Source organism: Glycine max, chromosome 14, assembly GCF_000004515.6.
Source record: "Glycine max cultivar Williams 82 chromosome 14, Glycine_max_v4.0, whole genome shotgun sequence".
Taxonomy (NCBI): domain Eukaryota; kingdom Viridiplantae; phylum Streptophyta; class Magnoliopsida; order Fabales; family Fabaceae; genus Glycine; species Glycine max.
Genome location: NC_038250.2, coordinates 26,464,409 through 26,480,681, shown reverse-complemented (window position 1 = coordinate 26,480,681; position 16,273 = coordinate 26,464,409). Strand labels below are relative to the sequence as shown.

At 35.2% G+C, this 16,273-nt stretch overlaps 1 protein-coding gene across 4 annotated transcripts; it reads right to left on the bottom strand.

The window, feature by feature from the left end:
• Positions 1–5,175: 5,175 nt before the first annotated feature.
• Positions 5,176–15,707, bottom strand: LOC100812232 (exosome complex component RRP43). Of its 4 annotated transcripts, none has more exons than XM_006596121.3 (9): positions 15,547–15,707; positions 14,299–14,472; positions 14,143–14,192; positions 13,967–14,036; positions 13,767–13,872; positions 12,958–13,024; positions 12,721–12,820; positions 5,884–6,167; positions 5,176–5,393 (listed from the first exon to the last, which is right to left on the bottom strand). In XM_006596121.3, the coding sequence occupies exons 2-9, from the start codon at positions 14,456–14,458 to the stop codon at positions 5,307–5,309; spliced, it is 924 nt and encodes a 307-aa protein (XP_006596184.1). In that variant the 5' UTR covers positions 14,459–14,472; positions 15,547–15,707; the 3' UTR covers positions 5,176–5,306. The 4 variants fall into 4 exon arrangements, with proteins under 4 accessions (XP_006596184.1, XP_003544676.1, XP_006596183.1 ...); XM_003544628.4 differs by having other exon boundaries at positions 12,721–12,796; XM_006596120.3 differs by having other exon boundaries at positions 14,299–14,489; positions 15,547–15,684.
• Positions 15,708–16,273: the final 566 nt, after the last annotated feature.

Genomic DNA, 16,273 nt, shown 5'->3' with positions numbered 1-16,273 from the left:
AAACAGGAGACGTTGCCAGATTTCGACGGTGATGCATTCTATTGAAAATATGAATCAATTTGATTCAATCAATTATTTTAATTTGTTTTATGTTTGCTAAATTATTTTTAAAAACAATACTTTAATTTTCTGTCAACAAACAAATGAATTTCATTAACTATAGTAGCGATACTATATTAGTACAAAATGATAGTAAAAATTATTACATATATTACAAAATAACAAAGGATAAATATTCATTTTGATCCTTGGATTTATTAGGCGTTGATAGTTTGGTCCCTAAAAGATGAAAAATTAAATTTTTGTCCCTAAATTTGTAAAAAGTATGACAAATTAGTCCTACCGTTAGTTTTCTCCATTAACTCAAACGGTTATACGTACATAGCACTTTCGGTGATGACATGATAGAGAACTATCCAAGGAGGAAAAGTTTGGCTTTGGTGGACTCAACATGGATGGATATACCAATCACTAGAGTATGGAGTAAGAGATTTCAATAAGAGCTTGATGAGAGACTCACCTCTCTCATGGGAGAAAGAGAAGAAGTGAAGCTTATAAATTTTAGCAAACTTTTAGAATAGGCTTTATTTTTATTTTTTAATTGTATCTTGGGTCTATTTTCAGAGTTATAATAGGCTGCCACAACCTTTTATTGTCATTTTTTAAGTCTTTTAATTATTATATTAGTTATTAGACTTTAGGCCTAATTTAGGGTTATTAGTAGAAGCATAAATAGACTTTTTAAACACTTTATTAATAGCATTTTATAAAATTTCATATTAGAAACATTTAAGAGAGTGTCTCTCTTGATTATTGTGTGAAATCTTACGTTCTTACCAAAGAATTATATTTTTTGTGACAAATCATCCTCAACTTATCCATCTTCCAAGATTGTGGCATTGTTTTTACATCTCCTTTTCTATTTCTCTTTTTTTTCTTTTTATTTTCCCCAATTTCAGAAAGTCTCAAATAGGTTCCCCAGTTTGTTGATGCTAAAAATTAGATCCGCAAATTAGGGTTCCATCATGACATGATAATTGACGGTTGCCATGTGTCGTCTACGTAGGTGTCACATGTCAAAAAGTTAGTATTTTTATTTGGGCTCTAAACTTAACAACTTGGCATTCTGGTTCTTGAACTTAACCACTCACTAACATTTTGGTCCTTGAGCTTAACCTATACTATCATTTTAGTCTCAGAAAACACTTTTAAATTTTAAGTTAAGTCTTGGGTTGCATGAAATTATTAGCATAGACATTATGATATTGTCTCACTTCTATTCTTTTCACAATTTTCTGTCATTTAAATTATGGTAAATAGCCACTTTTGTCCTTGAATGTGTAATTCGCTGACAAATGCATCCCTGAAAGATGAAAATACAAAATCTAGTCCCCAAAAGTGTAAAAAGTACAACAAATATATCTAACCGTTAACTTTCGTCCATCACCATTAATAAAATAGCCTACGTGACACAAAGGGACGAATTTGTCACTAAAATAATTGCCAACATGGCCATATCAAATTGCCAACATAGGGACATATTTGTCATATAATTTTTTTTTTTACTTTTCGTCTTTCCACTCCGTTGACAAATGCGTTTTGAAATATGAAAATATAAAATTTAGTCCCCGAAAGTATAAAAAGTGTGACAAATATATCCAGACGTTAATAATAGATTGTGACTAATTATTATAATTCGGTAAAATTTATACTGATTGCGACAATTTTTTTTAACAAACTCGTAAATTAAATTGAGTCTAAAAAAAGAATACTAGTTTTATAAAATCGTAAATAACTTTTTTATATTCCCATGCTTGATGAAAGATTTAAGTAAAAAAAAATGTTTATTGTAAAACATTATAGTTAAATTAGATCCATGAATAATTTTTAGGAAAAAATTACAATTGCAATGACACTTTTAATTTGTAAAAAACGCTCACCTCCTTGGAATGATTTTTTTTAAGGTTATGATTTTTTAAATGATCAGTCAAAAAAAATAATTGTGTATGATATAAAAAAATTAATTTAAAAATCAACAAACTTTTATTATAATTTGTAATTTGATGTCATTGCATATACTAATAGACATTCATATGTTATTATGAAAAATATATTAAAAAAATTAAATAAATAGTGTTTGATTAAACAGAAATAATGATTTTCTTATCGCTTTACAGTAAAATTTCTTTTTTCTGTGTTGATAGCATTTATTCGAGAGTTAACAAGCAAAGGATTGGTTTTTTTGTAGCTGAAGAAATGTAAGAATAATTCGCCAAAGCAAAAAAAAATTACTTACATTGATAATATTTTGTCGCAGTCATTATAAATTTTTCAAAATTATAATAATTAGTTATAATCTACTATTAAAGTCTAGATATATTTATCACACTTTTTACACTTTCGAGGACTAAAATTTTCATTTTCATCTTTTAGGGATGTATTTGTCAGCGAAGTGGATGACGAAAAATCAAAAAAATATTATATGGCAAATATGCCCCTATGCTGACAATTAAAGATGGTCACATTGGCAATCATTTCAGTGACAAATTTGTCCCTATGTGCCACGTAGGCTATTTTATTAACGGTGACGGACGGAAGTTAACAACCGGATATATTTGTCACACTTTTTACACTTTCGGGGACTAAATTTTGTATTTTCATTTTTCAAAGATGTATTTGTCGGAGAATTACACATTCATGGACAAAAGTGTCTATTTACCCTTTAAATTATACTATGAATATGAAACTAATTTATGAATGATTACATCACAATAGTAAGTGCTAAATCTAGGACATTACTAATAAGATTCCATAAGGTTCCAAACCAGATCTTCTACCCAAATCAAGTTGTTATCTTATATGTTATTAATATGTATAGAATGTTATATTAATTAATTAATTAATTAATTAATTAATCTATTTTGTGGAATAATGTTAATGACAAAATGACAATAAAGGTTTTTTTGACAATCACAAAAGGAAAAAAATAAAAGTGTTAAAACCATTTTCTTGTATACTCTTGTGTAGTTTTCACATCGTTGTTAAACATTGAGTATTAGAGGATTTGAACCATTATAAGTAAAAAGTATACGACCTACAAAATTAAGTATAAATTAGTCACTTCAATCCCTGAATTTGTAATGAGTTAACACTTTAGTACTGAAAAGATAAAAAAAAAAAATTGTCCTTGGATTTAAGGAAAGTGCGACAATTTAGTCCAAACATTAAATATCTCTGTCAAAGCAAATGGAATGTTCTGCGTGGCATCTGTGGACGGATTTGTCAACAAAAAATTTCCTATGTTTGTTGCTGACGTAGTTGGAGGAAATTGTCAATGAAATTTTGGATGAATGTATCATCAAAAAGTTGACTTTTTTACATGGGTAATACACAAAGAAGTAATCCTTTGTTATCCGTTTTCACCAATGCAAAGCATGCGTGCCTATTAGTGTTCCCACCTTCTCTAAGTGAGAGTGAGAGTTAGAGAGAGAAGCTTGGACAAGACCATCGTCAGTGACCCATTTTCAACATTATGTTAATCGATAAATAAGTCCTTCATTGATATCAGATAATCTCAAATACATCCCTCTATTTAGCAACTAACTCACAAATTCGTCCAAAAAAAATCAAAACGAAACTTGGGCCAGTTACATGTTCCATCACCCTTTTACCACCTTTAAATCGACCATGACTAAAAGCAAAAGAAAAACAGAGTATTTGATTATCTTCAACTCTATTTGCAAGGCATTCATCCTCACTCTCAGTCTTTCCATATTCACCTCTCATCAAAAGGATTGATTTTGGACTTTTAGAGATTTTGGATGTTCTTATTACAACCTTCAACCTATAATAGCATTCAACATTACACACATGACTGTCATTGCTATTGTTAGATGATCCACCTTTCCCCATGGCTTCTTTTTCCACCATACTCATCATGTGAATGATAGGTCCATCACCAATATTGGGCCTAATGTTGTTGAAAGACCAAGAATAAACATGAAGACCTCAACTCTTGCAGGGGATTTCAACTTTGAATTCAATAAAATTAACTTTGTTGTAAATACAACCTTTTATTAGCTGGTAGTAGCTGTAGTTATCATTGGAATTGTGGACACATGTAGCCTTAGTGTTTTAGCTATATGTATGTAGTCTTTGGCATCTTTGAGAAAGGAATGAAAAATTCAAAATTGTTAGTTTATCTCTTTTAGTTGTATAATTAGGAGTAGAGGTAGCATAGCTTTTTTGCTACCTATCAACCCATTTCCATGAAATTTGAGCAGCAAAGGAAGAACAACAAAACTTGCATTCATGGCTGGAAGAAGAAAAAAATATTGTATTCAACTTGGGGAAAAAAATTAGCAGTTGAAGTTGGGAGAAGAAAATAGAGTTGCCTTTAGAAGAGAACATATAATGGTGGTGGGGAAAAAGTAGTTGTTGCAATTCAAGGGTTACTTTCTTGCAAAAGGTTTTCAATGTAAAAAAAAAAATAATAATAACATTTGGTCCTACTAACAAATCAATTCATCCTATTCATCATTGGAGTCAACAACACACACATGAAAATTTTGGCTAACAAATCTGTCAACAAATACCATCTAGAATAATTTGTTTTCCTTGACAGATATTTAATATCTGAACTAAATTGCCGCACTTTTCACAAATCTGTAAACAATTTTATTTTATTTCATCTTTCAAGGAATAAACTATCAATGCATTATAAGTTTAGCAACTAAAGAAACAATTTATCAAGAATTTAATTTTCTATTTCAAAGAACTAATTATAAATGCCTAATCAAAAAAAGACAAAAATAAGTATTTATTCAGTAACATTTAAAATTTAAAATTGTTACCCTGGTGATGCAACAACCCATTTTAGGTTAGGATTTATTTGAGAGGAATAGGAAAATTAATACAAGTTTAACATACCTTGCGGTTTAGTTTGATTTAGAGAAAATATAAGAACCAGCAACCAAACCGAATAAAAAATGATTTTTTATCTTTATTTTCAAATTTTTAACGATTGTCTAGCTTTTGGTTTTTAGATCAGTGTTACAAGTTTGAACTAGTTTGAATCGGTTTTTGAACAGAATTATATCCCAAAAACCATCCGCCATATATGTGAAATCAAATGCCGAAATGACAACAAATTAATGTTCCAATAGATGGAATAAATTCGTAAAATAATTTCTTTTATAGTGAAAGGCCACAGTACCTGTGATCCTGATTCCTGAATGTACAAATACTATAATAATTTAAACAACCATTCAGGACAAAAAAGATTACTGTGTAATTAATAATTCTACTCAAACCACCACCTCCATAGCAGAATTTTCTTTGTCTAAGTAGCTCTTTAGTTCCTTTACTCTTTGCCCCGTTAGCCCGACACAATCCTGAAATCACAAGTATCGTTATAACTACTGTATAATTTCAGTAAATGATTCATATCAGGTAGAATACTAAACTTTTCTGTTTTGGGGATTTTAATACACATTAATTAAATTTCCACAATCAACCGTACTTTGTCATAATTTGACCCTTAAAATTAAAAACTCAATAAACCTCTAAAATGAATGAACACCTAGGAGAAGATTGAATAAAAAACTCGTACAATTAAACAATGATAGATGATATTAATAAATAAATTTGAACCTCAATCAGACAGATGCAAGCCTTTAAATGGTCCTGCTTTGAATATCAGTTGGGGCATATGAAGGTCTCAGAGGACCTCATAACTTATATTCATTTGAAGAACTGACTTAAAATTTTAAAAGTATTGACTAATTTTTTCAAAATTGTTCACTAATGCATTATGTTAATGACTTAATGCTATAACAGTGATATGGTTCACCTTGTTAGTTCGATTGCAATGTTCAAACTAACCTGGATAGCAGAAGTATAGGCAAGAGCTGGCCCACCAGGCTTGTAAAGAGATATTAGTTGACCGGATGTATCCAAAACTATTGTCACATGGGTTTCCATAATAGATTCTTCTTCAGCAGTAGGATCTGCCAAGATGTAATTCTTGTGAAGTATGCATGTTAATGAGAATGGAATGCTTCTTAATGTAAGCTTCCTCTTCTCCTTATTGACTGGCTTTTGTCCATCTTCGCCAGACACGAGTACTATTTTGCCATCATCATTCATGGCAACAGCAGGAATTTGCACTGTCAATGCAGAAATTCGTATAAGACAAAACCAATATTGTAATACCACAACAGTGTTGAAGGCATCACATTGAGAACATCAATAGCAACATATAACTTCTCTTTAACCACAAGAAAAATCTATCTTCTGAATGATTCTGTTGGGAACCTTAGCTATACTGTATAAAAGGAAGTGTCCTCTGTACTAAAAAATCCGAAAAACATCAATGGAGTAGATTGAGGGTTACTGCATTAGCATAGTTATGCAGAGTGCAATAGAGGTTCTATAGTACCATTGCGGCACAGAACAGAAGCTGGCCACTAGAGAGATGCTGTCATGCGGTATTTTTGTTGTATTGGGTATTGCAGTTCTGTAGCATGTAATAGTGGCATAATGTTGATGGGTTAGGTAAACCCAATTCCCCCCAAGCTCCAATGTCATAATGGGGGCTATTTTAGGATACAAAGGAAAGGACATCTAGTCCTTAGTCAAACTACCCTAACTCCCCACCTCCCCACCTCCCCCACACCCAATTCAGCAACAAACATGACAACCTTCTCTAGTCTCTCTTTTTCTCCTCTCCAACTGATTTATCTGCACCCACTCATCTTCACCAGAGATGACAACTCCAGCCATTTTCCGGTGACTGAGTGTGGTGAAGGACTGCAACCTTCTCATCTCAACAGAACAAAGTCAACAAACTAGTGAGATTACGTCTTCTCTCTGATGGTCATGCCAGTGACCACCCACTGTGGTCTCTTACTGTATAGAAAGCATAACTATTTTATTCAGAAAGATGCATACGAAGTTTAGCGTCCTATGTTTCTACTAAAAATTCCAAAAGTTTGCGTAATGATGACCGAGAGCACCCCATAAGTAGGTATCCTGATAGGAATGCTGATGAGCTAGTGGGCATTGATGAGGGCCCAAGACCTAAGGTATGGAGAGTCTACCAAAGAAAGAATAAGAAGGGTATTATGGGGAACGTTGGCAACAGAAAGAATGATTACGTGGAAGAGAATATTGTGTGAAGATTTGCATGAGGTGCTTGGAGTGAGGTGTATATAAGGGTGGTTAGAGGAAAGAGAAGGGGAGCTAAGTTTTCTGTTAGCAAAGGCAATTCACTAGCGTGAATTGAGGAGCCATTGTGCTATGGAGAATTGATAGTTTGTTATCAATTCTATCTTCATTTTTCATATATTGTAATAAGCCATTTCCATTATAATATATCCATTTCCATTCCATTACTGTTCTAGTAATTTACTGTTTCATTTCCTGTTTTTGTTGATACCCATCAATTGGTCCGACCTGCCGGATCAATTCCCCTGGAACCAGTGATTGTAGATGCCAAGGAAACCCAAAATGGGTGATCGGATTGAAGCTCTGGAGACACAGATGGGAAATGTCACAACGACATTGCAAGAGCTTGCTCTGCAAATGTCACAACACGCTCAGCAGATGCAACAGCAGAGTTTGGTTTTAACTGAGCTCAGTAAACAAATCGGTCAGAAGGGAGCAACGCAAGAAGGTGAGGCTTTTGTGGGTGATTCATCACAGAACGAGTCTCGTCTCGCCGGAAAGAAGGTGAAACTACCCCTCTTCGAAGGTGAGGATCCAGTGGCGTGGATCACACGTGCTGAGATCTACTTTGACGTGCAGAATACACCGGAGGAGATGCGTGTGAAGCTGTCACGATTGAGCATGGGAGGATCCACAATCCATTGGTTCAATTTGCTAATGGAAACAGAGGACGATCTTTCATGGGAGAAGCTGAAGAAAGCACTAATTGCGCGGTACGGTGGCCGGCGATTAGAGAATCCGTTTGAAGAGTTATCTACGTTGAGACAAACGGGAAGTGTGGAGGAGTTTGTCGAGGCGTTTGAGCTGTTGTCGTCTCAGGTGGGACGTTTACCTGAGGAGCAATACTTGGGTTACTTTATGAGTGGGTTGAAAGCACCCATACGACGGAGGGTAAGGACTCTCAACCCTGCCAATCGTATGCAGATGATGAGAATTGCGAAGGATGTGGAGGAAGAGCTTCGCGAGGAAGACGATGATGAAAACAGAGCCTCTATGAAGAAGAATGTGGGTCGTAGTGAATATGGGCCTAGATCTAAATTCCGGACTGGGTCCAACCTGACCCAGAAGGAAATAACCCGTTTCTCAAAATCGGGTTGGACTAACCCATCTCGCAAAACTGTTTCTATTGGATCCACTTCCAATACGACGTCGTCGTTGAGTTCAACAGGAAGGAAACACGAAGGGGATCGTCGTGGTGGTACGAACGATCGGTGGAGAGGGATTAGCAGTGAGGAAATGGAGGAAAGACGAGCTAAGGGCTTATGCTTCAAGTGTGGGGGTAAGTACCACCCTACTCAACACAAATGCCCTGAACGTTCACTGCGTGTGCTTATTTTGGGTGATGGTGAGTCTTTGAATGATGACGGTGAGATTGTAGCCATGGAGGGTGAAGAGTCGGAGGAGGAAGAGATGACGGAGGCGGAGTGTAAGTTGATTGGAGTTTTGGGGAAGATGGGGGAGTCTCAAACAATGAAAATTGAAGGGAAGTTGGAGCATGTTAATGTGGGTGTGCTCATCGATAGTGGAGCAAGCCATAGTTTCATCTCTCCAGAGTTGGTCACTGCTTTGGGTTTGAAGGTTACTCCAACCACTGTGAAGAGCATCAAGTTAGGGGATGGTCACAAGGTGTTATCTGAAGGGGTTTGCAGAAGAGTTAGACTTGTCCTAGGGTCTAATGAGTTTGAAATTGATGCGTTGGTATTAGGACTGGGTGGTTTGGATGTGGTTCTAGGAGTCTCTTGGCTCAGTACTTTGGGCAAGGTGGTGATGGATTGGAAGGATCTAACCATGCAGTTTTGGCATAATGGTGAAATGATGACTTTGAAGGGTCAAGGTGGAAGGCAGTTAGTTCAAGGATGTTTGCACACATACTTAGAAGGGAAGGACAGAGCTATGAGTCCTATTGAGTTATGGTCTCTTGAAGAGAAGCTACTGGACAGTAATGTGAAAATTCAAGGAAACATTGGTGATTTGCTAACAACTTTTCCTGAAGTGTTTACAGAACAATTATCATTACCTCCCATAAGAAGTCAGGTACATCAGATAAATCTTATTCCTAATTATGGACCTGTTAATATGCGACCATATAAGTATCCTCATCACCAGAAGGAGGAGATTGAGAAGCAAGTGGCTGAGTTACTTCAAGCTGGAGTAATCAGGCCTAGTATGAGTGCTTTCTCTAGCCCTGTTATTTTAGTTAAAAAGAAAGATGGCTCTTGGAGGATGTGTGTGGATTATAGATCCTTGAACAAAGCTACAGTGCCAGACAAATATCCTATACCTGTAGTTGATGAACTGTTGGATGAGTTGTTTGGGTCTACAGTTTTTTCTAAGATTGATTTAAAGTCTGGCTATCATCAGATACGGGTGCATGAGCAAGATATCCATAAGACAGCTTTTAGAACCCACAATGGCCACTATGAATATCTGGTCATGCCTTTTGGATTGATGAATGCTCCAGCAACATTTCAGGCAACAATGAATGATATATTCAGACCCTTTCTTAGACAGTTTGTGCTGGTGTTTTTTGATGACATTCTTGTTTATAGCAAGAATGAACAGGACCATTTGAACCATGTAAAACTAGTGCTGGAAGTTTTGGTGAAGCATTGTTTTGTGGCAAACAAGAAGAAGTGCAGTTTTGGTTGTTCACAAGTGGATTATTTAGGCCATATCATCTCTGCTGCTGGTGTGTCTGTTGATCCTAGTAAAGTGAAGTGCATAATGGAGTGGCCTGAGCCTAAGACTGTAAAAGGGGTGAGGGGTTTCTTAGGTCTCACTGGTTACTATAGGAAGTTTGTTAAAGACTATGGTAAAATTGCTAGACCACTCACAGATTTAACAAAAAAAGACAACTTCTTATGGAATGAGTCTGCTAGGGAAGCTTTTCAGAAGCTGAAGACAGTCATGACCACATCTCCTGTCCTAGCATTACCAAACTTTGATGTGGCTTTTGAAGTGGAGTGTGATGCAGCTGGTAGGGGCATTGGAGCTGTTCTTATGCAAAACAGACAACCAATTGCCTATTTCAGCAAAGCCTTGTCTGAAAATAACTTGGCTAAGTCTGTTTATGAAAAAGAATTAATGGCATTGGTTCTTTCAATCCAACACTGGAGACACTACTTGTTAGGGAAGGAATTTGTAGTGTATACAGACCATAAGAGCCTGAAGCATTTCCTACAACAAAAGATTTCTTCACCAGACCAGCAATGTTGGTTGGCTAAGCTGTTAGGCTACCAATTTGAAGTAAAGTATAAACCGGGTTTGGAAAACAAAGCTGCAGATGCATTGTCCAGATGCTATGATGATTGTGAGTTAGCAGTTATGGCTTATTCACCTGTGTGGATAGGTAGGCAGCAACTGCTGAAAGATGTGGAAAATGATGTGTCGGTTCAGGAATTGCTAAAGAAAGTGGTGGAAAATCCTGACAAGTACCCTGGTTTTGTGATACATCAAGGGGTATTGTTGTATCAGGATCGTTTGGTGATAGGTAAGAATTCATCAATGATTCCTCAGCTGTTAAAAGAATGTCATGAAACACCAATGGGAGGTCATTCTGGATTTTTGAGAACTTACAAGAGAGTAGCTGAGAACTTGTATTGGATAGGTATGCAGAAAACAGTCAGGGACTATGTTAGAGCATGTGATGTGTGCCAACGACAGAAATATGCTGCGACAACTCCTGGAGGGTTACTACAACCTCTACCCATACCTAATGCCATATGGGAGGACTTGTCTATTGATTTCATAACTGGATTGCCTAAGTCTAGGGGTTATGAGGCAATATTGGTTGTTGTGGATAGGCTCTCTAAATACAGTCATTTCATTTTGTTAAAACATCCCTACACAGCTAAGACCATAGCAGAGATTTTTGTGAAGGAAGTGATAAGGCTACATGGCATTCCTATGTCAATTGTGAGTGACAGAGACCCTCTGTTTATTAGTCATTTTTGGAGAGAAATTTTTAAGCTACAGGGGACAAGTCTGAAAATGAGTTCATCTTACCATCCAGAGACAGATGGACAAACAGAGGTTATAAACCGATGTTTAGAGAGCTATCTTAGGTGTTTTGTGGCTGAACAACCTAAAACCTGGTCTTATTGGGTGTCATGGGCAGAGTATTGGTACAATACTACCTACCATGAGTCAATTGGAAAAACCCCTTTTGAGGTAGTGTATGGCAGACAACCTCCCAAGTTAATTCGATTCCTTAGTAATGAAACTAAGGTAGCTGCAGTGGCTTTGGAATTACAGGAGAGGGATGAGGCTTTGAGTCAATTGAAAGCTCATCTTTTGAGGGCTCAACAACAGATGAAGACTTATGCTGACAAGAAGAGAAGAGATGTGGAGTTTGAAGTGGGAGAGTGGGTGTTCTTGAAACTGAGGCCTCATAGGCAGCAGTCTGTTGTGAAGAGAATTAACCAGAAGCTAGCAGCCAGATTTTATGGACCTTTCAAAATCATTAAAAAAATTGGTGCAGTGGCCTATAAACTGCAACTGCCTGATCAGTCCAAAATCCACCCTATATTTCATGTTTCATTGCTTAAGAAGGCTGTAGGGGAATATCATGTGCAGAATGAGTTGCCTAAAGATCTTGAAGTAATCATGGATGAGGAAATTTATCCTGTTAGAGTGCTGGGTACTAGAATCATTATGAAGAATGGCAGTTCAGTTCCTCAGAGTCTTATTCAATGGAAAGACAAGTCTATTGATGATGTGACATGGGAAGATGATGTTGTTATTAGGGGACAGTTTCCGAAATTTAACCTTGAGGACAAGGTTCTTATTGAAGAGGGTGGTATTGATAGGAATGCTGATGAGCTAGTGGGCATTGATGAGGGCCCAAGACCTAAGGTATGGAGAGTCTACCAAAGAAAGAATAAGAAGGGTATTATGGGGAACGTTGGCAACAGAAAGAATGATTACGTGGAAGGGAATATTGTGTGAAGATTTGCATGAGGTGCTTGGAGTGAGGTGTATATAAGGGTGGTTAGAGGAAAGAGAAGGGGAGCTAAGTTTTCTGTTAGCAAAGGCAATTCACTAGCGTGAATTGAGGAGCCATTGTGCTATGGAGAATTGATAGTTTGTTATCAATTCTATCTTCATTTTTCATATATTGTAATAAGCCATTTCCATTATAATATATCCATTTCCATTCCATTACTGTTCTAGTAATTTACTGTTTCATTTCCTGTTTTTGTTGATACCATCATATCCTTAGCCAGTGCTACGTAACAAGAGGTAATAGCCTCCAAAAAATAAATTGACAAAGTAACAAAACAGGATAACAACTAAAAGATAAACATAATAATTGTAGCAACCCTATTCTATCTAACCCCCTTGGCTGACATATCATCAGCTGGTTTTTTCTTCTTTTTGTTCCTAAATTTCCTCATGTACAGTTTTCAAATGTGGGCCTTATTATTCTGAATAAGGGGTTGGTCTAATAGATGCATAATATGAATAAATTACAGTGAATATGACATTACTTACAATGAGATAAGGCAGCAACTGCAGAAATTAATGCAGCATCAAAAAGAGCACCATCAGCATCCAAACAATAGATATCCTGCATGATAGAGAAGGCAGCATTCTGTCGTTCAATAGATTAATAACAACACCATCAGAGCAAACAAAGACAGAGTGCCTCACACCGAATGAGGTGTGCTATGCACTCTTTCTATAGCTGATATGTGAAATTTGGTAAATGCCGTCCATATAAAAGCTAACCAGGTAAGCCATCCATGCAGCTTTTCCACCAACCAAGGACAATTCTTTCAAATCAATCATTCTAGAACTGCAAAAACAAGTATAGGTCGGAAAAAAAAAGGTTAATATCTACTGGAGTCCAATTTTACAGATCAAACAAGTAATCCAGATTATCGATCACCATGAAGGTTGACAAAGACCCTGTATGTTTGGATGGAGGGGCAGGGAAGGGAGGGTAAAGTCTTCAGTTTTTGTTAGAAGGTTTCATGATAATCCATCATTTTATATCAATTATTCTAAGAAAATTATATTAGAGAATATATACTTCAATACAATTTTATCCATCTTGCTTTTCACTAAAAAAATCATCCCATCCCTAACATACAACTAAATGATACAAATACAAGTCCATAAAGACAACAGGTGGGGAAAACCATTGAAAAGATTTTAAATAGAGGGGGGAAATCTTGTCTAATCTGCCAACCACTTTAAACGGCATACTTTCAGTTAAATGTTCATACATGATCACAATTAGCATTCATAATTCTATGTACATTACAGTAAGAATATATCAAAAGATGAGCATCCTCATTCAAAAAGGGGACATTTGCATTGAGTATAAAACATACTCTAGGAAAAGGAGGGTGAAGTGGCTTTGGAAGAATTCAAAGAAATAAATCACAAACAAATTTTATCTTGATATCTAAGAACCAAACATAAAATTCCCTTTTTATTCACCAAAGGTAGGTGAAGTGACTTTGATAGATTAGTTTCTTGCATCATCTGAAATAATTGAACCTAACAAAGTGACAGCGAAGATTATAATATGCCTTGAAATGGTGTCAGACAACTGCTTTGATACCACCGGTGATGCTTCAGCAGGCCTGCCAGGCCTAACAATCGGAGAACAAATTGGAGGCATGTGGAAATCAATAGCTGAAATAACAGATATTAACATGTTAATTTTATGGCCAGTGAGCAAAAAGACTTAATAACTAACAATTAAGTGGCACATTGAGTGATAGCCAACCTAGACAGCCCTCATCTGGAGACTCCAAGGAGGGAGTCATGACTTCCATTTTAATAGCAGTCAACATAGTCTGAGAAAATATCAAATAGGATGTCGTTAAATCCATTCCATAATAAAATCAAGAACCCAAATTCACAACAACATTTAACAAAAAAGACACAATTAGAGTGACTAACAGTTGATCCAATCTTCACAAGAGCCGACCCATTAGCAGACGCAACAGCACCTGATCAAGTGAGTTAACCACCTAAGTTTGAATCCAAGTGTAAATAACAAACTACATACCAAAGATTTTACAGATTGTATTCAGTAGGGGAAAAAAAGTAACTAACCAAGAAAAATACTTGTTTCTCTAGCTTTTCCAAGTGGTCTACCATCTGGCCTTATAGATTCAGCAAGATGACGCTCAAAATATCGAAGTGGAAAAAGGCGTCTAAAGGCATCAACCTCCATCTCTGATGACAAATCCTCAGAAGCATTCGACAATCCCATCTATTTTCTATGTTCTGCAACAAAAAGAAAGCTGAGCAATAACAAAATTGAAAAAGTAAGAATAGCTGCCAGAAAAGTGAAAATAGCATTCAGTTGAAGTTTATTGAAGATCATCTTTTAGAGAAGTTATATGAGAGAGGTTCTACAAATTAGCTAATACAGAAGCTAATTTTAACTTATGGAGAAACTCATCATTTTTTTCTTCTTCTAAAAGTCCTTTTGGAGAAGCTTACATAAACAGGCCCATAAATCAAATAGTGTAGCATTTTCTCTTCTGTGATAAGATTTTTTTCGCCGTGATTGAGAAAAGATAAACCACACAAAATTATTTCTTTCATTCTTTAGTTAGTGTGTTTGTTTTCTTTGAGGAGATGCAAACCCTTATATAATACACATAATAGGAGTACAATACACTAAAAAAATAAAAAGTCTAATTACTCATTTGGTCCCTATAGTTGTACAAACTTTACCTTTTAGTCCATAAACTTAAAGTTCATCTCTTTTAGTCCTTATACATGCTATTTTAATCTCTTTTAGTCCCTATGAATTTAGACTTTTGAAACTAAAAGGGATTAAAACGCTATATATAGGGACTAAAAGGGATTAAAATGGTATGTATATGGACAAAAAATGGATAATTTTTAACTATAGGAACTAAAAGGTAAACTTTGTCCAGGACTAGATAGTAATTAAACCAAAAATAAAAACTCGATAACTTGTTTAATGTTATTAAACAAATCGAACCAGAGACAGAAATGGTGTCCCCAGTTTGTTTACCTAGTGTAATGTACCATGCAATGTTTCAGAATCATACAACGTGGCCAACCCTATTTCTTTCTTGAAACTATTAGACACTACTATAACACTCGCAAATTAAAGATAAATCACGGAGAAATAGATCCTCGAAACCCAATCAGCATTTTCAAAACCCATGAAGGAGTTAGGAGAAGCTACTGGTAACTGGAATAGACATTGTATCAAACATCTTAAAGGCATAGAGAAAGTGGGAAACCAAATTACAAAGATCCAACAAACCAATAATAATAATAATAATAATAATAATGAACCAAACAACAGCAGGCTCTTACTGTAGGTCCTGTCTAGAACGGTGGTAGGGATACGCAGCTAGGGCGAAGGATGAGTGAAGAGAAACCTCGATCTTTCTTTCCTGTGTCGCGAAAGAGAACTTCAAAACGCGAACAACAAATATAGGTTCACCAGTACTAATCCTAATGGCTATGGACATTTAATTTGAATTTTATTAAAAGGTTAAATAGTTAAATTTGTTTAGGAAGGTGTGATAAAAAAGATAAATTTAGTTGTAAAAATACAAAAACCTGCCATAAATAAATTAGTGCAAAATTATTTTATCATTTAGTTATATTATTTAATAACCAATTTAATAACAAATTATATTTTTTAACTAATTAGGTTATATTATAAAATTTAAGAATTAATTTATTATTAAATTGATTATGTGACTATTTTTTTTCTCTTTGTTTGCATCTAAATATTAAATATTTAAATTTGAACTTTTCACGTATTGACATGGATTAATTTATCAGTGATTCACAATTTTAGGAACAAATATAATATATTCTAATTAAAATGAAATTGTAATTTATAATGTCATCTAATTAAATGAATTGTCACTGTCATTATAAGATAAAATTAGAGATCTTCATAGGTCAAGTTAAGTTTGGTTAAACCCATCATAAATAGTGAGTCAGTTGAGTGATCCAATATGAATTTTTTACAAAAAAAAATATTTCATAAAAATAAAAAATTAAAACTATAATTTATTTTGTCTAAAGC

Coding starts and splice junctions, on each gene's coding strand:
- LOC100812232 (XM_006596121.3), bottom strand. CDS start 14,458: ATGGGATTGTCGAATGCTTCTGAGGATTTGTCATCAGAGATGGAGGTT. Junction 13,873..13,966: donor TCCAGATGAGGGCTGTCTAG/GTTGGCTATCAC, acceptor CTGTTATTTCAG/CTATTGATTTCCACATGCCT. Junction 5,394..5,883: donor CCTATACTTCTGCTATCCAG/GTTAGTTTGAAC, acceptor TTGTGATTTCAG/GATTGTGTCGGGCTAACGGG.